This window comes from Salvelinus alpinus, chromosome 39, assembly GCF_045679555.1.
Source record: "Salvelinus alpinus chromosome 39, SLU_Salpinus.1, whole genome shotgun sequence".
In the NCBI taxonomy this organism is placed as follows: Eukaryota; Metazoa; Chordata; class Actinopteri; order Salmoniformes; family Salmonidae; genus Salvelinus; species Salvelinus alpinus.
In genome coordinates, this window is record NC_092124.1 from 9,061,193 (window position 1) to 9,084,577 (window position 23,385).

Consider the following 23,385-nt stretch of genomic DNA (forward strand, 5'->3'; position numbering starts at 1 on the left):
AAATAAATGAAGTTGACAGTGAGAGGACGTTTCTTTTTTTTGCTGAGTTTATATTTTTTTTAAGCAATGTATAAGGGAGTTATACTCCAGTGTAGTAGGTGGTGGTAATGCAACATTTATTTAATGCCAACCGCCATTAAACCTCATCGAAGAAGGGCTGTGGCAAAAAAATTATGTTTGCATGGCTAAATCATTTAACAGTGCACCAGGAGTACTTGTTACTGTGATTCCTGAAATGCAGAGCCTGTTGGAGTATTTTTTGAATCCAAAATTATACTTTTGTTACATTGTTTGCTAGCTTAGCTGGTTAGCTAGCTCTCAGTCTCATTGACCACCACTTGTTTTCTCAAAAGGTAATGTTAGCTAGCTAAGTTAGCAATGTTATGAATACAAATCCCATCTGCTGTCGACATCAGTATACGAGCACTAGTTAGCTCAAAAAGCAGTTATAGCTTTGACTGAATGCTGACAGTGAATTCAGAACCAGTCAGTGGCTACCTAGCTACACTACAAATAGAATTTTACCAGGTTCCCGTGAAGTGGTTGTAATGACAGTCCACCACAACATACCCAAGAGTTTCCTGATTAACCAGGGGTAGTCTGTGTTTAATCTCATTGTATTAGAAACACAGTTTGAGATTACCATGAGGGGATTTCGCCAGTGGTTGAATGGGGAATTGGGCATCCCGGGAAAATGTTGTCCGAGGTTGCAAAAGTAACCAAGGTGGGTGCGTGGCTTAGCGAAGGGTCAATTCAGTTTTATGTGTAGGCTAAAGCCTGCGTTGACCTTGTGTTTAGCCAAGCTGTCATCAGCTAGCTAGCATAGCTTGGTGATAGCTGCAGCTGGCGTCTTATCTAGCTGATATTTCTCTGTCAAATTAGTTATGGCAAGGTAGCAACGTAGCAAGAGCCAGTAAGTTTCCATCCAACATTTTTATATGAGTAAAGTACATGTCGGATCAGAAATGTCAGGACAGGCCTGATGGAAACAACACATTTGACGGTAAACGTTCCAAATGTGGACAAAACAACATTTGGTGAAAACGCCTTCATGCACAAATATTGATATAATATCCATCATATCGAAGTAAACTTGGATCCTCCCACTACGACTAAGGAAACAATGCAGTTTATTAGGCTACAGATGAAATAAGTTATGATGAACCTCACAGGGTGGTGAAAGTGCTAGATGGTCCTTTCCGATAAATATTGAGGGTCTTATTCTGGTGACATGATGATCGATGCTTGGCCGCCATCTGACAAGTAAAAATACTCTTGCTCTTTTGTCCATAATAATCTCATCATGTGGGCTATACCCGTATTTCATCTGCGAGCTGTTGGCTAGATCGCACGTGCCAAGACCTGAGTGGGCACATTCTCTATATAAAGCAACATATTTTGTGACAGAACCATCAGTGTATCTGAAAATGCAATGGAAACCCATTTAACTTGTATTTTTTAAATTCATTACTTGGGAATTTGTCGCCAATCTGTCACCAATTGGATGGAACCTAGCTAGTGTCCGGAATGTGTTTCATAAGACACTCGTTCTACAACACCTTGCTACAAAAGTATTTTGCAACTTAGTTTCATCGCTTCATGTAAATACATGTTACTGTGGAAATGGTATCAACTGCAAGTTTAGCTGTCCTACAACACAATATTCTAGAACTGGCTAGTTTTGTGTCATCTTGTCTATACTTATATCCGCTGTTAGATCTTTCCGGGAGACAAATCCCAGAGCTACTAATATTCCGACAACAGTTGTAGGCTACATGTGGACATGATGATGCTGATTCATGATTTAGACTGGCTGAGAAAATCTGCCTGCCTGTCTGTCTGTCTTGTCCCGACTCCCAACACGTTCATTACTATGGGAAAACTGGAGATCGAATTTGAATATTGAAACAATGTTGCAAATGTCGGGGAGACAGACAGCAAGGTTTATACAAATCTCCGCTGTTGAAAAATAAATGTTAGTCTAAAAGAAATGTGAGATAATGTCAAGATGCCTTTTTATATTGGAGATCAAGTTTATAAATTGCCTGGCTGGGCTGATGAGACAGTGGATTGCGCAGTCAGGTGGAACAGGGTAAATAGTCATTTTAATGTCATAGATTTAGCCGGTGGTAACTTGTGGAATTGACACTGCCTGGAATGCGGTTTTAACCAATCAGCATTCAGGATTAGAACCACCCGTTGTATAATTATCCCCCCAAAAATCGATGTGTGTTCATGTTACAAAGACAAAACATTGTGTGCTGTAAATATCATATTGGTGTACTTATAAAGACAATATGCCTACACTTACCTAGCAAATCCCTTACAAAAAAAGATTGCAGTTTTGAAACTGCAGTAAAAGTGCAGTAACTGCAGTCGACTGTGGTATTTTGGACTGTAACTGCATTTACACTGAAAACCTTCTGGTATTTTGGATGCAGTAATTGCAGAATAACTAACTAAGTTGTGTGTAGAGTGCAACTTCAGCTATCTAACCATTACTAGAATGTCATTCTATTTGTCTTTTTGGCCAAATCTAAGGATGTGGCTGTCAAACCACCCAGCTCTCTGGGTGAGGTTCTGTCTTCAAGTCTCCAATGGGTGATGAAGTCCCTTCCATCTATGTAATCTATTACAGGTTATAGACAGGTGTAGTCAGGTGGCAGGAGGGGTGGAGTGCATGACATTCCATCTTGGATATGACAGAGTTTGCCTCAACCCATGGGTCCAACAGACAGAGTTCAATAACTACAGGCAGATGTGAAACTGTGATATTACTAAACACTTGCGATGTACTGTCTTGTTAGTAATCAACTTTTGAGCTGTTTGCCAAAGCCTGATGGGCATGATCAGCTCCAGGCCCTTCTCTTCACACATTCTGGTCATGAAGGAGCCCGACTTCGGCTCCTATATCCGACCCAGCTCCTATATCACAGAGGGAGGGAGAGAAAGACTGTCACCATACAGTCATGGAAGCCAACAGTAAATACACGGTTGAACATAGCCAATCAGAGTGCCAGCATAGCACAGACTGGTTGGCATTACTCACTCGGGCCCAGGAGTAGTCCATACAAGACACACGGCACTGATTACATTATCAGTGGTAGTTGGGTGAATTCCAGGACAGATAGTATTTTGACCATTGACCAGATTCAATGTGACCAACCTGATTCAAGTGTCCTCCATTACTCTGAAGCGGGACTGGTGTCTGGCCACTGCCTCAGCCTTCTGTAACAGCTCCTAACGTTAGCTAGCCAGTTTGAGTTAAACATTATTGAAAGCAAGCTGGCTACATCCTATGCCAATGGGCTACAGTTATCTGCTGTTAGCAAGGTAGCTAACGTTAGCAACATGTATGCACATCTTCCTCAGACATGCTACATTACATCACATTTCATGTTAAATTGATTAGGCAGAGCAAACCCGTTTTGGTGATTTCTGGCATATCATCAAAACATGTTTTTTTTATATCAAAATAAATCAATGAAGGTCATGCTTAGGTGAATAAACTATAAAGGAAAATACATGGCTACAGTTTACACTTGTTCATGAAATTTTGTTTTTAGAAAAGGGGCATTTTTCAATAGTACCAGGGTAACTGCCCCCCATATCCCCACTATGAGGAGATTTGATGTAAAGTCCCTCTTTTTAACTCACCTGCACATATACATTTCCTTTATTGTTTCTTTGTTGTTCCTTTTACATACAATCCATTATGTACAAATTGCACTAAATATGATTTGAATAATAGAATATGTTAAAATTACATTCAGGAGCAAAAGGTTTTCAATAGTTGTTTTTAATTCATAAAAAAAACATCTTTGGGATATAATATTAGAATGGAATATAAATAATAACATTAAATAACATTGGGATATAACATTTATTAACAACTAATTAACTCAGTGTAACATTGATGTGGCAACTCTTATGCTTTGCTATTGCACGATTTTAATTTGTACCTGTAGGTCACAAATAAAGCTATCCCCAGTAAAATTAGAGCACAACTCATGAGCCCACCTCCTGCACTGCTCACACCTAATCCAATCCCCACCTGTGACTGAAAACAGGGGGAGAGATGCCAATTGAAAAGCTCTCTCTTAAAAATGTAGATAGCTATCTAACTTAGCCTTATGACATAAAAGGCTATAATGCTGCATTAACTGTAAAGCTATATCAGTCACTAGTGGAAACATTTACAACTAAAATGTAGTTATGTTATCTTTTTTATGTATTTTACCTCAGACGATTTGGTAGTAAGGTTGCTAGCTAGTACTCCTAGCAGCTTATGCTAACTAGCTAGCTGGCTAGCATTTACTGCTGGTGAAGTTGCAAGCTAGCAGGTTAGCATAAACTAGAGCTAACTAACTAAGTCATTGTCTAAATGACAGGTAGAAACACACCCATAACCATAAAGGGGTAACTAGCCCCCAGGGCCCAGTTACCCCCTAGGTTGGGGGGAGGGGCGAGTTGCCCCCAAAACACTCATCGAACATATTACTACTTTACTCAAAAATGAAGTGGATTATTTATTTTAAGGCTGTTATTTCAAGTCCAGGCTCTATCGGGAGACCCATGGGGCGGCGCACAATTGGCCCAGCGTTGTCTGGGTTAGGGAAGGTTTTTGGCCGGCAGGGATCTCCTTGTCCCATCGCGCACTAGTGACTCCTGTGGTGGGCCGGGTGCAGTGCACGCTGACATGGTCGCCAGGTGTACGGTGTTTCCCCCGACACATTGGTGTGGCTGTCTTCCGGGTTAAGTGGGCATTGTGTCAAGAAGCAGTGCGGCTTGGTTGGGTTGTGTTTCGGAGGATGCACGGCTCTTGACCTTCGCCTCTCCTGAGTTCGTACGGGAGTTGCAGCGATGAGACAAGACTTTAATTACCAATTGGATACCAGGAAATTGGGGGTAAAAAAATATATATATTTAAAATATATATATATATTAAAAAAATATATATATATATATATTTTTTTTAATATATGGATCTAACTTCATTGGAATATATCTACAACGTTTTCAAAATTTCAAAAGATTAGATCAACTTACCACAAAATCATTTTGTTGAAATATCTCCAAAGGTTCTGATTAAATATTTTGTTCAGCAAGAACAGTGACAGCCAGGGAAAATGTTTGGTGACATCTTGCGGTCTTAATGTGAATTACAGGGGGGTGGGCAGTTACCCCCAATGACCATTTTTTTTAAACGAGCATCTTATGAACTGCACACACACCAAAAACCCTGTTTTGACAAGTGGCAATAAATCACTGATATCGGTTAGGGGGGAAATCAGGTTGTACACACTGTTGTACCTAACACAGCTAAAACAAACACTGGAGATATTTGTTACATCCAGTGGCGACCCATCATTCAGGGCAGATGGGGCTCTGTTTTGAGCCCCACATTTTTAGCAAATAATTTGGTCTATTTTCCCCTCTTAATTCCACCTACTGTTCTGACTTGGTGGTGCACATGTAGACTATAACCTGTTTTAGAGAAATGTAATCATTGAATATTGTAAGAGCTTTCATTGTCTGCTTATATGCCCCATTTATTTATCCTACAGTTCTGACTTGGTGTACACGGAGAATACTGTAAGAAAGGGCCATTTTCTGAATTCTGTCGCTGTACATTTCAAAGATGCTGAACAAATAGTTATATTGACTACGTCCGTCCTAGCTCGCTCATTAATGTCTTAATCGAAATTACGGATGGCCTTTTATCTGCTCGTCGTCCCCTTATGCCATAGTTTGTACATCTCAGATGTCAGTAGAAACCACATTTGTTTAACCTGTCTAGGACTGGAACCCCTCGCCAACAGCCAATGAAATTGCAGGGCGCCAAATTCAATCAACAGAAATCTCATAATAAAGTTTTCTCAAACATACAAGTATTAAACACCATTTTAAAGATAAAATTCTCGTTAATCCAACCACAGTGTCCGATTTAAAAAAAGCTTTTCGGCGAAAGCAGAACATATCATTATGTTAGGTCAGCAACTAGTCACAGAAAGCATACAACGATTTTCCAACCAAAGAGAGGAGTCACAAAAAGCCGAAATATTGATCAAATTAATCACTACCTTTTGATATTCTTCATCAGATGACACTCCCGGGACAACATGTTACACAATACATGTATGTTTGTGCAATGGAACAGCAATGGAACAGAGCTCGCTCTCACGTGAACGAGCGTCACGAGCTCAAGGCATTCTGGCAGACCTCTGACTCATTCCCCTCTCATTCGGCCTCACTTCACAGTAGAAGCATCAAACAAGGTTCTATAGGCTGTTGACAACTAGTGGAAGCCTTAGGAAGTGCAACATGACCCATATCCCACTCTATCTTCAATAGGGAATGAGTTGAAAAACGACCAACCTCAGATTTCCCACTTCCTGGTTGGATTTTTTCTCAGGTTTTTGCCTGCCATATGAGTTTTGTTATACTCACAAACATCATTCAAACAGTTTTAGAAACTTCAGAGTGTTTTCTATCCAAATCAACTAATACTATGGATATATTAGCAACTGGGACTGAGTAGCAGGCAGTTTACTCTGGGCCCGCTTTTCATCCAAACGTGAAAATGCTGCCCCCTATCCATAACTTAAGCAAGTCAGCCAAATCAGCTATGCCCCACCAATATTTACATGCTAAAATTGCCACTGGTTACAGAACAACCTGCAGAAGACAGTCAGCTACATTTTTGAGTGATGCATTTTGATTTGGGGGTCGCCAAAATGGAAAGAGAAACGTTTCACTTATTTGTCGATATCATGTTGAAATCAATTGGACGAGAGTGGGGAGATGAGGATGCATGTACTGCAACATGCGTAATGGAAACGGCAGAAATAGGAGACATTTTCTAAAGTTTGACAACCGTTTTATCCATTCAACGGGTGGATTTTTCTTTATTGTGACAAATGATAATGAACTGTGTTTTTTAAAATAAATTATTGCCGAATAATTTAAGGTACGCGGGGGCACGTGGTGTCAAAATGTAGGCCTTAATATAAAAATAATGTTTCTTTGCAGGATCTTTGTCCTGACTTTGAAGAATTGCTGAATTGCTTCCAATTGCTTTTCTGGTTGGCTGAATGCAAGTTTAACCGTCCAATTATCAATGCAAGTTTCACCATGGCACGTACTGCAGCGATACTTTGGCACATGATAATTATTAGAATATGGCAAATATTTGTAAATTCTTGCATTTTATCCATGCTGGCTTTCGTGGGCTACTTGAGACATGAAAGAGATAGGTGGGAGGGCATACAGGCTTTGGCCAATTTATTAATGCGCAATTTGCCTAAATGGGTAATGGAAACACTTCACCCACTACATTTGTATTCAACACTTTTTTATATTTTCTAGGTATGACGTCATTACGTCCAGCCATTTTAATTGACACAAGATAGTTAAATGGAAACGCACCCTAGCAGGCAATTGTCGCATCTATTTTCTATGTCAACTTTCTAAATGTCGACAAAATATCACAGGACAGGTTAATGGAAACATAGCTAGGTTGGCTGCTAGTTGAGGGATAGTTTGACTGTCTAATCCATGTACTGGTGTGTGGCCAGCGACTTTTATAGAGAGACCGCTCTGAATTTTTCCTGCCATTTCTCGGTCATTTAATTAACTCTGCATTCTAAGTTCTGTGCATCCCAGTGCGTGTGACAAAATCAATTGTACAAAACCAAACATATTGATCTGTTTTGAGCAATCAATCTTATGTCATCTTGATGACTAAACCTTTATACTAACATCACCAATCTGAGGTAAAAAGGACGTGTAATTCCACAACATTTTATGGGGTGAAAATGCAAGCTTGTGTAAAGTAGTAACACAAACTGTCCACATTTAGGGAAATTAGCGCAATATACAGTAATTTAATATGGCAAAAAATAATTAAAGATGTCAATTTAAAATGATGGTATATGTTGCCCACTCAGAAACTATTGCAACAATGACATCTATTTTTCACTCATTTAACCATTTAGAGAGTTTGGTACCCCCTGTATATAGCCTCATTATTGTTATTTAATTAACTGTTATTTTTCTTAACTGCATTGTTGGTTAAGGGCTTGTATGTAAGCATTTCACGGTATGATCTACACCTGTTGTATTCGGTGCATGTGGCAAATACAATTTAATTTAATTTTGAAAAATGCTCCTAAATACAATTTAACCAGCTGCTCTAGACTAGAGCCTCCAAAGTGTCTGTGCAGCAGTCTGAACGTTTGATGTCCCTAGTCGATTTTAGCTAGCTACGGTATCATTCCACTTTTATCTGTGGTATCATAGCTAGCCTGGCTCGCTTGCATTATCAAATAATGTCGTATAACCAAAAGTAGCTACTACCTAGTACCAGTTATCTACTTAGCTAATTACTCACCAACACCAGTGGTTTGACGGTTGACATGCAGCAGATTTGACTGTGTCGGATGTAATCCATTCCTGTCCATATTTTTGAAATGCATTGGAAGTTTGCATCATCTTTATGTAAGGCCATTTTCACTCCTATTTGCCGTGCTTTGGACCCATATGCAGACTTGACAACAAATGTCCACATGGCAGCTGGACCACAGTGTTGTCTCTGGGCAATTGGGCATCATTGGCAAAAGTGGGCAAGTAAGTAATCCAAACCGTCGTGACGAACTCACTAACAAAACTCAGTTTTGGACGAGACTGACTTTATGACCAAAAGTATCATATTTACACTTTGTAGGCAATTTTGACACTAGAATGACTGTCATATCGATGCCACATAGGCCGTTTAAAAACAGAGAACTTGGTTCTAAGCTAAGGAGTTGACCTTCAAGTGTGGGACCATGCCTTTAAATGATCAAACCATTAAAGAGTGTCAAGTAATCAAATCAACTAACACGTTTGCATAGTATCAAATCAACTAACACGTTTGCATAGTATCAAATCAATTAACATGTTTGCATAGTACTCATTGAAATCCCTCATTGCCCAATCAGAAGATGCTCCATAGCAGGGTGTTCATATCAGATTTCTTGATCCAACATCCTCTCACTCTGTATCTCTTACAGTCAGTGGACATGGAGGATGGGAAGCCTGCTCTGCTACTAGTCAAAGAGGAGACTATAGAAGACGGACCAGAGAGCATTGACCTGCTGAGTGGACTAAAGATGGGGGAGCAAGGTAAGGTTGACATACAGTGCATTCAGAAAGTACTCAGACCCCTTCACGTTTTCCACATTTTGTTACGTTACAGCCTTATATTAAAATTGATTGCATTTTTTCCCCCTCATCAATCCAATCCATACACAATACCCCATAATGACAAAGCAAAAACACGTTTAGAAATGTTTGCAAATGTATAAAAAAAATATAAAAAGATATCTCACATTTACGTAAGTATTCAGACCCTTTACTCTGTACTTTGTTGAAGCACCTTTGGCAGCGATTACAGTCTTCTTGGGTATGACACTAAAAGCTTGGCACACCTGTATTTGGGTAGTTTCTTCCATTATTCTCTGCAGATCCTCTTAAGCTCTGTCAGGTTGGATGTGGAGCCTCACTGCACAGCTATTTTCAGGTCTCTCTAGAGATGTTAGATTGGGTTCAAGTCCCGGCTCTGGTTGGGCCATTCAAGGACATTGAGAGACTTTTCCCGAAGCCACTCTTGCTTTGTCTTGGCTGTGTGCTTAGGGTCGTTGTCCTGTTTGAAGGTGAACATTCGCCCCAGTCTGAGGTCCTGCGCGCTCTGGAGCAGGTTTTCATCAAGGATCTCTCTGTACTTTACTCCCTCGATCCTGACTAGTCTCCCAGTCCATGCCACTGAAAAACATCCCCTCAACATGATGCTGCCACCACCATGCTTCACCGTAGGGATGGTATTGGCCAGGTGATGAGCGGTGCCTAGTTTCCTCAAGACGTGACACTTGGCATTCAGGCCAAATAGTTCAATCTTGGTTTCATCAAACCAGAGAATCTTGTTTCTCATGGTCAGAGTCCTGTAGGTGCATTTTGTCAAACTCCAAACGGGCTGTCATGTGCCTTTTACTGAGGAGTGGCTTCCGTCTGGCCACTCTACCATAAAGGCCTGATTGGAGGAGTGCTGCAGAGATGGTTGTCCTTCTGGACGGTTCTCCCATCTCCACAGAAGAACTCTAGAGCTCTGTCAGAGTGACCATCGGGTTCTTTGTTACCTCCCTGACCAAGGTCCTTCTTCCCCGATTGCTCAGTTTGGCTGGGCAGCCAGCTCTAGGAAGAGTCTTGGTGGTTCCAAACTTCTTCCATTTAAGAATGATGGAGGCCACTGTGTCCTTGGAGACCTTCAATTCTGCATACATTTTTTTGTACCCTTCCCCAGATCTGTGCCTCGACACAATCCTGTCTCGGAGCTCTACGGACAATTCCTTCGGCCTCATGGCTTGATTTTTGCTCTGACATGTACTGTCAACTGTGGGACCTTATATAGACAGGTGTGTACCTTTCCAAATCATGTCCAATCAACTGAATTTACCACAGGTGGACTCCAATCAAGTTGTAGAAACATCTCAGGATGATCAATGGGAACAGGATGCATCTGAGCTCAATTTCGAGTCTCATAGCAAAGGGTCTGAATACTTATGTAAATAAGGTATTTCTGTTTTTTATTTTTAATACATTATCAAGAACTTATAAAAACCTGTTTTTGCTTTGTCATTATGGGGTATTGTGTGTAGATTGATGAGGGAAAACATTTATTTAATACATTTTAGAATAAGGCTGTAACGTAACAAAATGTGGAAAAAGTGAAGGGGTCTGAATACTTTCCAAATGTACTGTACATATAGCCTACATACAGTAACAGATCTTCAATGGGAATAGTGATGCACCTGGCTTTTATTTTTTCTTCATTTATAAAATGAAATCAATACAACCTATCTTTACATACAAAAACACACATTATAACGTATGATTAGAGTTCTCTGCCATGTTTGTAAAGTCTATTTTGCCTGCAGGTGGTTGGCTGGAGGCTAACAGAGAAGACTGGGCAGCCATCTTAGATTCCCAGAACCAGGCCGGTGCAGCCAGGGACCCGGGGGACAACATCACCAAGCAGGCCAGGACCAGAGGCAACATAGTGGAGGTCAGTGGATGGGACAGCATCCTCAACTCTGGGCTGGGGAACAACACTGTTAACCACAACCAGAAACAGACAGTCAAACACAAAACAACATCCGATCTTAGTTAGGGATGGGTATTTGTCTGGCACGGAGGGAGAGAGAGAGAAAGTAGCCAAACCTGTCTAAGGCTGGTTAGACAAACTTGTTGTTGCCATAGGTTATCTATCATACCATCTGGTAGTGACTATCTTGACTCCATCAAATTGTTCGTAAAAAAGTTAGCTAACTACAGCGGTCAGCTAAGTAGCAAGGCCAATTGAAGCTATTTTGCTATGCTCCCTGTACATGTCTACAACTCTATTCATATGAAACATCAGCCTACCGGTTGGATGATCAGTGTAGCCTACTCCTCATTTAGCCAACTTAATTCTGTAATTTTTATTCCATTTTGCATCGATTAGAAATCTCCCTCTCAATGTAGAGCCGCTTTGATTGATTACAATAACAACAAGCTACACCTGTTTTTTTAATTTTTTTTTATATAATGGTCCATCCTTGTAGGCTATGTAGCAACGTCACATAGATAATTTTATTTATTTTTAGACAAAGCCTTTTCATTGTTAAAATAGACATTGATTTTTTTTTCTCAGAAATGAATACTTTCCCATGTAATCGAATATTAATGTCTGTTGATATTCAAATATTCTAATAACGTGCCCATCCCTAATATTAGTCTTCATGACAACAGACTGGCTGAGACCAGGGGGAGGCGTAGATTTGGTCTGAGGGGACGGGGATGTGTCTGTATGAGGCTAGAGAGAATGGACACAGACTCCGTCCTAGTTGTGATTCAGAAAGACTGATGGCGCCTCAGGTTAACCCCCTAACACAGTGGTATTCAAAGTTGGGGTCACAACTGAAGTGGGGTTGCCAATATTTGTTTTTAAATGCATTTTCTGTATATGTTTTTTGAAAAAATGAACAGTATGGTTTATTGTATGGGACAATATACAAACATTTTTGAGAAAGGTAATTTTAATGAGTAAATGTATTTTTTAGTTTGTTTTAATTTTGATAAGAGATGAAAATGTAATGCTTTTGACATTATTTGTTGATGTAAAAATCGAAATATACCGATTTTAAGGTTGTGTCATTATATTTGGGGTGGGGTCACAAGTAATGATTGCAAAAAATTCCTTCAGCCTGCCGTCTATAAGATGTATCAACTGGAATATGGACCCTGCGATAACACAGACACTCCCTGGCCTTCATTTTCCTCACACTCTCCCTATGTTAAACCAGACCTCAGACAATGCCAGTTCCTCAACACTAAACGACTACACAAGCTCATTGACAAATGACAGTAGGAGAAACTGAATCAGTAAAGGTGGCAGCATAAAAGAGAAGCGCTTCCCATGTTCGTTCTGTGAGAAAGATTTCAGTTTTCCCAAACAGGTGGAGACCCATCCGATGATGCATAAGACAAATTATTCTGCTGCCATCTGTTTCTGGACAGTTTCTCTGACTCGTCCAACCTGAAGATGCACCAGAGGGTCCACATGGGAGAAATCATACAGCTGCCCCCAGTGTGAGAAGAGGTTCTCCAACCAGCACCCTCTGAAGATGCACCTGAAGGTCCACACTGGAGAGAGGCCGTTTGCCTGTATGCACTGCGGGAAGAGGTTCTCAGAGAGGAGTTGCCTCAGGATACACCAATATAAAATGCACACGGCCCATGTAATGTAGTACTAGTTAGTTTGTAGTTCATTCTGTTGGTTTTGGATATATAGAGCCCCACAGTGGAGTTGTCATAATACCCATAGAACCTAGTGGTCAAACAGGAAAATGGTTACAATCTTTATCCACCATTCATTTTTCCAATAGGGTATTTTAAAAACACTTAAGATAAGGTCTGTGCTTTGTGGAGGCTTACTCTGACATGACATTTTGATAACCATGTGTCATGACTTGCCCTGTTGGGTGAGGATCATAGGGCCAGATCCCCCCCTCTCCCCCACCAGTTTTATGACCGGTCGTAAATACCGTGTAGAAACTCTGCCGTTGGGTTTGGCAGGATTGAGGGGAAAGAAACCTCTTTGTTACAAGGAGATTTCTCCCGCCAAAACGGTAACATCAAAAGGTTGAATAATGAAACAATATTTCTATAATCCAAAACTGTTGGAATGGACCGTGGGTACTTAAAGACTAATCTTGTCGAATTCATTACTAATTGGTGATGTAACTAAGGACAGTAGAACAGCATAACTGTATATCGGAATGTGTATATTTCCCAGTGATCATATACACATCCAAATGTTGGGGAACTGATATGATTAAATATGAAACTATTTGTGAGAAGATGTGATGTTCGCCTTCTAAATGAGAGAATTGTTTTTCATATGAAGTCTTAACCAAGTCAGTAGCCACGCCCACGTGAGCACAGACATTACAACAAAAGGAGGGAATGCCCCTTTTTCCCCGAGTGCGTAAATAGGACTCGTGACGAAATGTACATTAGTCAAGAAAACTTAAGGACGGGAGTCTCCACTTTGAAATGGCTACCACTCTATAGACCAGTTATGTGCAGTTCCAACCTAATACGTTACAAATGGTTAAGAAATCTACAAAACTAAAGACTACACATTCACAGTCTGCAGCTGTATATGTAAAATAGAAACTTGACCGAAGACGAGAGGAGAACATTTCCCTATCGAACGACCATTGGTACGTCTGACGTATCCATTATAACAGACACTTCAAGAACAAAGGGAACAAGCTATGACTACAAAGGACATGGTGACCTCTGTTGGACAACCAGAGACTTACACAACCAGAGACTTTGTCGACTGACTCTCCAGAAAATGGACCGGCGATTTCAACAGGGAGACAACAAAGCCATACAATCGTAAATATGTACATTGCAATTATTTTCGAATCAATCAAATGTATTTATAAAGCCCTTTTTACATCAGCCAATGTAGTGCTATACAAGTGCTATACAGAAACCCAGCCTAAAACCCCAAACAGCAAGCAATGCAGATGTAGAAGCACGGTGGCTAGGAAAAACTCCCTAGAAAGGCAGGAACCTAGGGAGAAACCTAGAGAGGAACAATGCTCTGAGGGGTAGCCAGTCCTCTTCTGGCTGTGCTGGGTAGAGATTATAACAGTACATGGCCAAGATGTTCATAGATGACCAGCAGGGTCAAATAATAATAATCACAGTCGTTGTAGAGGGTGCAACAGGTCAGCACCTCAGGAGTAAATGTCATTTGGCTTTTCATAGCCTAGCATTCAGAGTTAGAGACAGCAGGTGCGGTAGAGAGAGAGAGTCGAAAACAGCAGGTCCGGGACAAGGTAGCACGTCCGGTGAACAGGTCAGGGTTCCATAGCCGCAGGCAGAACAGTTGAAACTGGAGCAGCAGCAGGTGGACTGGGAACAGCAAGGAGTCATCAGGCCAGGTAGTCCTGAGGCATGGTTCTAGGGCTTAGGTCCTCCGAGGGAAGAGAGAAAAGAGAGAGAGAGAGAGTTAGAGGGAGCATACTTAAATTCACACAGGACACCGGATAAGACAGGAGAAATACTCCAGATATAACAGACTGATCCTAGCCCCCCGACACATAAACTACTGCAGCATAAATACTGGAGGCTGAGACAAGAAGGGTCGGGAGACACTGTGGCCCCGTCCAACGATATCCCCGGACAGGGCCAAACAGGCAGGATATAACCCCATCCACTTTGCCAATGCATAGCCCCCACACCACTAGAGGGATATCTTCAAACCACCAACTTACTACCCTGAGACAAGGCCGAGTATAACCCACGAAGATCTACCCCAGAGCACAAACCAGAGGGGGCGCCAACCCGGACAGGAAGATAACGTCAGTGACTCAACTCACTCAAGTGACGCATCCCTCCTAGGGACGGCATGGAAGAGCACCAGTAAACCAGTGACTCAGCCCCCGTAATAGGGTTAGAGGCAGAAAATCCCAGTGGAGAGAGGGGAACCGGCCAGGCAGAGACAGCAAGGGTGGTTTGTGTCTCCAGTGCCTTTCTGTTCAGCTTCACACTCCTAGGCCAGACTACACTCAATCATAGGACCTACTGAAGAGATAAGTATTCAATAGACGGAGTCTGCGTCTCTCACATGGATAGGCAGACCATTCCATAAAAATGTAGCTCTCTATAGGAGAAAGCCCTGCCTCCAGCTGTTTGCTTAGAAATCTAGGGACAATAAGGAGGCCTGCATCTTGTGAGCATAGCGTATGTGTAGGTATGTACTGCAGGACCAAATCGGAAAGATAGGTAGGAGCAAGCCCATGTAATGCTTTGTAGGTTAGCAGTAAAACCTTGAAATCAGCCCTAGCCTTAACAGGAACCCAGTGTAGAGAGGCTTGCACTGGAGTAATATGATCACATTTTTTGGTTCTAGTCAAGATTCTAGCAGCTGTGTTTAGCACTAACTGAAGTTTATGTTGTGCTTTATCCGGGTAGCCGGAAAGTAGAGCATTGCAGTAGTCTAACCTAGAAGTGACAAAAGCATGTATTAATTTTTCTGCATCATTTTTGGACAGAAAGTTTAAGATTTTTGCAATGTTACGTAGATGGAAAAAAAGCTGTCCTTAAAACAGTCTTGATATGTTTGTCAAAAGAGAGATCATGGTCCAGAGTAACGCCGAGGTCCTTCACAGTTTTATTTGAGAGAACTGTACAACCATCAAGGTTAATTGTCAGATCCAACAGAAGATCTTTGTTTCTTGGGACCTAGAACTAGCATTTCTGTTTTGTACGAGTTTAAAAGTAAAAAATGTGCCGCCATGCACTTCCTTATGTATGAAACACAGGCTTCCAGGGTGGGCAATTTTGGGCCTTCACCGTGTTTCATTGAAATGTACAGCTGTGTATCGTCCGCATTGCAGTGAAAGTTTACATTATGTTTCCGAATGACATCACCAATAGGTAAAATATATAGTGAAAACAATAGTTGTCCTAATACGTAACTTTGAGGAACACCGACATTTACAGTTGATTTGTCAGAGGACAAACCATCCACAGAGACAAACTGATATCTTTCCAACAGATAAGCTCTAAACCCAGCCAGAACTTGTCCGTGTAGACCAATTTGGGTTTCCAATCTCTCCAAAAGAATGTGGTGATCGATGGAATCAAAAGCAGCACTAAGGTCTAGGAGCACGAGGACAGATGCAGAGCCTTGGTCTGATGCCATTAAAAGGTAATTTACCACCGTCACGGGTGCAGTCTCAGTGCTACGATGGGGTCTAAAACCAGACATTTCGTATACATTGTTTGTCTTCAGGAAGGCAGTGAATTGCTGCGCAACAGATTTTTCATTTTTTTTTGTTGAGGAATTGGAGATTCGATATAGGCCAATTAGTTAAAATAATATTTTCTGGGTCAAGGTTTGGCTTTTTGAAGAGAGGCTTTATTACTGCCACTTTTAGTGAGTTTGGTACACATCCGGTGGATAGGGAGGTGTTTATTATGTTCAACATAGGAGGGCCAGGCACAGGAAGCAGCTCTTTCAGTAGTTTAGTTGAAATAGAGTCAGCGGCCTTTCATGTTGAAAGTATTAGCATTTCCATGAGCATAGTTCTTTGTCTTTTCTCTCGCTCTTTCTTACATGCCCCTCCCTTTTCACTAATGTACTTGTCCTCTTGTTCAGTTGTGCACCGGGGCCTCCCACTCTTTCTATTCTGGTTAGAGCCCGTTTGTGCTGTTCTGTGAAGGGACTAGTACACAGCGTTGTACGAGATCTTCAGTTTCTTGGCAATTTCTCGCATGGAATAGCCTTCATTTCTCAGAACAAGAATAGACTGACGAGTTTTGGAAGAAAGTTCTTTGTTTCTGGCCACTTTGAGCCTGTAATCGAACCCATAAATGCTGATGCTCCAGATGCTCAACTAGCCTAAAGAAGGCCCGTTTTATTGCTTCTTTAATCAGGACAACAGTTTTCAGCTGTGTTAAAACCTCTCTAGGGTATGTGGGACGGTAGCGTCTCACCTCGTCAACAGCCAGTGAAACTGCAGGGCGCCAAAACAACAGAAATCCCATAATTAAAATTCCTCAAACATACATGTATTTTACACCATTTTAAAGATACACTTGTTGTAAATCCAGCCACAGTGTCCGATTTCAAAAAGGCTTCACGACGAAAGCAAACCAAACGATTATGTTAGGTCAGAGCAAAGTCACAGAAAAACAGCCATTTTTCCAGCCAAAGAGAGGAGTCACAAAAAGCAGAAATATAGATAAAATGAATTACTAACCTTTGATGATCTTCATCAGATGACACTCATAGGACTTCATGTTACACAATACATGTATGTTTTGTTCGGTAAAGTTCATATTTATATCCAAAAATCTGAGTTTACATTGGCGCGTTATGTTCAGTAGTTCCAAAACATCCGGTGATTTTGCAGAGAGCCACATCAATTTACAGAAATAATCATCATAAATGTTGATGAAAATACAAGTGTTATACATGGAATTTTAGATCCACTCCTCCTTAATGCAACCGCTGTCAGATTTCAAAAAAACTTTACGGAAAAAGCAAACCATGCAATAATCTGAGTACGGCGCTCAGACGACAAATCAACCCAAAGAGCTATCCGCCATGTTGGAGTCAACAGAAGTCAGAAATAGCATTTATAAATATTCACTTACCTTTGATGATCTTCATCAGAATGCACTCCCAGGAATCCCAGTTCCACAATACATGTTTGTTTTGTTCGATAATGTCCATCATTTATGTCCAAATTCCTCCTTGTTGTTTGCGCGTTCAGTACACAATCTAAACTCACAACGCGCGGGCAGGTCCAGGCAAAAGTTCAGACGAAATGTCATATTACAGTCCGTAGAAACATGTCAAACGAAGTATAGAATCAATATTTAGGACGTTTTTAACATAAATCTTCAATAATGTTCAAACCGGAGAATTCCTTTGTCTTCAGAAATGCATTGGAACTCAGCTCATGGCAGACCTTATTCAATCCCCTCTCATTCGCCCCCACTTCACAGTAGAAGCATCATACAAGGTTCTAAAGACTGTTGACATCTAGTGGAATCTTAGGAAGTGCAACATGACCCCATTTCCACTGTATCTTGGATAAGCAAAGAGTTGAAAAACTAAAAACCTCAGATTTCCCACTTCCTGGTTGGATATTTTCTCATGTTTTTGCCTACCATATGAGTTATGTTATACTCACAGACATCATTCAAACAGTTTTAGAAACTGCAGAGTGTTTTCTATCCAAATCTACTAATAATATGCATATCCTAGCATCTGGGCCTGAGTAGCAGGCAGTTTACTCTAGGCACGCTTTTCATCCGGACGTTAAAATACTGCCCCCTACCCCAAAGAGGTTAACATACTTGCAAAAGTGTTTTCTAATGATCAATTAGCCTTTTAAAATTATAAACTTGGATTAGCTAACACAACGTGCCATTGGAACACAGGTGTGATGGTTGCTGATAATGGGCCTCGTACGCCTATGTAGATATTCCATAAAAAATCTGCCGTTTACAGCTACAATAGTCATTTACAACATTAACAATGTCTACACTGTAATTTCTGATCAATTTGATTTATTTTAATGGACAAAAAATGTGCTTTTCTTTCAAAAACAAGCACATTTCTAAGTGACCCCAAACTTTTGAACAGTAGTTAAGAGTATAATATCATGTAATGTTTTGTGTGTACAGCAGAGTTTCTTATATAAACCTTTATTCTCTTCTGTACAATTTGTGTTTACAGTCTGCAGTCCATGAGGACCCGCTGATATCCGGTGTTGCTGGCAGGCGAGACTGGACCTCTGAGGCGGCTGGTCACAAACCTTGGCTCCGGATCAGGACCCTGGATCAGGAGCCGTCACTTTTCCTTTCCGAGTCAGAAACAGAACCGAACCATGAGGGACAGAGACTCCACCACAACCACCACACAGAACACAACCAGTGGACAGGTGGACTAAACAACCTCAGTCCTACTGGTCATCAGATAGACAGAGGCTCCAGTCATGGATCCAGTCTGCAGCCCAGACCCTTCTCTTTACAGTCTCAGTGCAGGGATGAAGCAGGGCCTGGGGCTGATAGAGATAGACCCTCCTGTTCCTATGATACAAACACCACAGTATCCATGATGAACAGAGCAGGTCACCCTGGGCTTCAGTCTTCACAGAGAGTAGTGGGAGACATCCCCGGTGAGAGTCTAACAGGAAGTCTGTCTTCTCCTTCAGGATCTTGTCTAATGCCTGGAGAATGGGTTCATAGAGGGCCTGGACCTGGGTCTAGCCTTCCTCAGTTACCTCATGGTTACCCCACCAATACAGACAGGGTCAGGATGAGCGTTCACCACAAGAGGTACCTATCCTATAACACAGCACACAATCCCAACAACACCCAAACAATGGCTAGAGGTCAAGGAGGGAGCTTAAAGACTAACCACCTGAGGGTGGTGACTCCTGCTTCTGCCTCGTCTGGTGTCATTGGGTCACAACGTGGGAGGCCGTGTATTAGGACGGACGCCGACAAGCCGTACGCCTGCCCCACATGTGGGAAGCGCTTCGCTAGAGCAGACTATTTGAGGGAGCACCAGACCGTTCACACCAAGGACAAGCCCTTCAAGTGCAAACTATGTTACAAGAGCTTCTCCTTCCTGACTAACCTTATCAGACATAGGAGTGTCCACAACCGGGAGAAATTGTAGCAGTGTGACTCGAGATGTACGCAGGGGATATCTGGGAACTATTCTTAAGTTGACATATACAGTGGGGAGAACAAGTATTTGATACACTGCCGATTTTGCAGGTTTTCCTACTTACAAAGCATGTAGAGGTCTGTAATTTTTATCATAGGTACACTTCAACTGTGAGAGACGGAATCTAAAACAAAAATTCAGAAAATCACATTGTATGATTTTTAAGTAATTCATTTGCATTGTTGTAACAGTATAGCTTTAGTCCGTCCCCTCGCCCCGACTCGGGCGCGAACCAGGGACCATCTGCACATATCAACAACAGTCACCCACGAAGCATCGTTACCCATCGCTCCACAAAAGCCGCGGCCCTTGCTGAGCAAGGGGAACCACGACTTCAAGGTCTCAGAGCAAGTGACGTCACCGACTGAAAGGCTGCTAGCGCGCACCACCGCTAACTAGCTAGCCATTTCACATCGGTTACATAGTCATGGCTCTATGTAGTACTGTGCGCCTCCCATAGTCTGTTCTGGACTTGGGGACTGTGAAGAGACCTCTGGTGGCATGTCTTGTGGGGTATGCATGGGTGTCTGAGCTCTGCGAGCATTTTAAACAGACAGCTCGGTACATTCAGCTTGTCAACACCTCTTACAAAAGCAAGTAATGAGGAAGTCAATCTCTCTTCCACTTTGAGCCATAAGAAATTGACATGCATGTCATTAATGTTAGCTCTCCGTGTACTTTTAAGGGCCAGCTGTGCTGCCCTGTTCTAAGCCAACTGCAATTTTCCCAAGTCCCTCTTTTTGGCACCTGACCACACGACTGAACAGTAGTCCAGGTGCGACAAAACCAGGGCCTGTAGGACCTGCCTTGTTGATAGTGTTGTTAAGAAGGCAGAGTTGGGCGTTATTATGGAAAGACTTCTCCCCATCTTAGCTACTGTTGTATCAATATGTTTTGACCATGACAGTTTACAATCCAGGGTTACTCCAAGCAGTTTAGTCACCACAACTTGCTCAATGTCCACATTATTCATTACGAGATGTAGTTGAGGTTTAGGGTTTGGTGAATGATTTGTCCCAAATACAATGCTTTTAGTTTTGGAAATATTTAGGACGAACTTATCCCTTGCCACCCATTCCGAAACTAACTGCAGCTCTTTGTTAAGTGTTGCAGTCATTTCAGTCGCTGTAGTAGTTGACGTGTATAGTGTTGAGTCATCCGCATACATAGACACACTGGCCTTACTCAAAGCCAGTGGCATGTCGTGAAGTAAAGATAAAGTTTAAATGGGCCGTATAACCGTTTTTCTTCTCCAGAAAATCTGCAATCCAAATTAACCTATCCCAGCCACCATCTTTTTTGGGAAAGCTCAATTGATCCTGAATTCAGGCATTTCAAATGTATTGTTATGCTCAGACTTCATGATGTAAGGACTAAGGCAGGGGTGTCAAACTCAATTCCTGGAGGGGTGAGTATCCGTTTATTAGTTTGGAACTCTCACCTGGTTTTCCAGGTCTTAATTGAACATGAATTCAAAGGTAATAACCCAGTAGACAAGTCTCTCCTGGAATTGAGTTTGACACTCCTGGACAAAGGTGTTGGACTGGCTGCCCCAAGGAGTCCCAGCCTGGCTACCCATAAAATGTTATTTTGTAGGATATTGTGCAGTTATACTGTAGATAGAATGATGGTAGACTGATGATATGCAGACACTATAAATTACCAGTAGGGTGGATTTCACCAGAATGTCACCTTGGGGGAACATCACATCAAGGACAAAGAACACCTTATCCAGGTTTGCCAGCCTGGGGTGAGCACCACCCAAGATGGCTCTAGGTCTGGTGGGTCCTGTCTAGTGTGTCCTATCCATGACCTATTAATGTAGACACAGAGAATGTGGTTGCAGAGCATAAATACAGTTATTGCAGGACACCATTACAGGCACCTTCCTGATGCCAATTAATCATTTGATTTAAAAAAAAAAAATAACTTTCCATCATTCACACTATGAAAATAGATAGTTGATAAGAATAGGCTATCCAATATCATAGCTTAGGCTACATTTTATTGCATAATATGACTTTTTTTTAGGGAAGGAGGTGAGATACAAATATAAAACTACTTTCTTTGTTTCTTTATTCTCTGGCATGGTCTGTTATTTGGTCGACTGGGGATTTTGCCTCCCTCTCCCTTGTTACTGCCTTGGGTGTGGGCAAGGCACTGCATTTTCTGAGGTGGAAGAGACCGGCAGTTGACACCTGAGGTGGTTGACCTCTTCTTCCAATGGGCTAGTCTCCAATTGGCATTGATAGATAGTTTGTCCAATGTGCAGACTTTAAAGGGGCAATCAGCAGTTCCTACATCCATTTTTGGACTTATAAATTAACTATATGTATCCATTGATTATTGAATAATATAAATTGTAAATGCCTCATGAGCTTAGTTCAATTGTCGCACCCCATCAGAACCCAAAATACAAGCTTGTTTAACTCCAATGTTTGTTTACAGTGTTTGTAAACAAAGAAAATATCTCCTCAAAACATGGTTAAAACTGTGGATGGTCGGTCCTTGCATCCATAGATCTGTCTATGAATTTGAGTGTTTACATTTCTCCAGGCCCATCTCTCAGCTTTTCGCCGTACCAGGGGCGGGGAAACCGCATTGTTATTGTTTCTACTGCTGATTGCCATATCTTAAAATGATGGAAACATAAATGTGAAAGTGGCATTAATATAATAACTTTAATCGTTTTAAATACATGCCATGCTAGACATGACAATAATTTAGAGTTCGCATTTACCATAAGGTCAATTATCTATTATTACCTTACAAGTGCACAGACATCTTGTAATTTTGTTGACATTCTAGAAGGGATCAGATTAATAGATCATAGCCAGATAGATACATTATAGTAACCAGTGGTGTAAAGTACTTAAGTAAAAATACTTTAATTTAAAGTACTACTTAAGTCGTTTTTTGTGGTATCTGTACTTTAATATTTATATTTTTGGCAACTTTTACTTCACTACATTCCTAAAGAAAGTAATGTCGTTTTTACTCCATACATTTTCACTGACACCCAAAAGTACTGTTTACATGGTGAATGCTTAGCAGGACAGCAAAATTGTCGCACATATCAAGAGAACACGTGGTCATCACTACTGCCTCTGATCTGGCAGACTCACTAAATACAAATGCTTCATTTGTAAATAATGTCTAAGTGTTGGAGTGTACCCCTGGCTATTCGTAAATTTTTAAAACAAGAAAATTATGCAGTCTGCTTTGCTTAATATAAGGAATTTGAAATGAGTTATACTTTTACTTTTTATAGTTAAGTGTATTTAGAAAAAAATACTTTTAGACTTATACTCAAGTAGTATTTTACTGGGTGACTTCCACTTTTACTTGATTATGGTATCTATACTTTTACTCAAGTATGACAATTAGGTACTTTTTCCAACCACTGATCGTAACTAGCTACCTTACTGAGTAACGTTAGTTGTCTTCACTTTCTTCCAGTGGTAGACTACTGCTCAGTCTGTCAAAGTAGACAGCTTTTTATTGATTCCATGAAGTGCAACGCAGCATACCAACTT

The 23,385-nt window shown here is 41.2% G+C and overlaps 1 protein-coding gene across 2 annotated transcripts in view; it reads left to right on the plus strand.

Moving 5' to 3' along the window:
• LOC139566741 (uncharacterized) overlaps positions 1-22,746 on the plus strand; it is a 41,129-nt gene extending 18,383 nt beyond the window's left edge. The window contains exons 5-7 of one of the 2 annotated variants that reach the window (XM_071388023.1): positions 9,054-9,165; positions 10,974-11,101; positions 18,851-22,746. In XM_071388023.1, coding sequence (XP_071244124.1) covers positions 9,054-9,165; positions 10,974-11,101; positions 18,851-19,798 — 1,188 coding nt within the window. In that variant the 3' untranslated portion in view covers positions 19,799-22,746. Of the gene's footprint in view, positions 1-9,053; positions 9,166-10,973; positions 11,102-12,594; positions 15,801-18,850 lie in introns of those variants that run through there. The other variant, XM_071388024.1, reaches the window with a different exon arrangement.
• Positions 22,747-23,385: the final 639 nt, after the last annotated feature.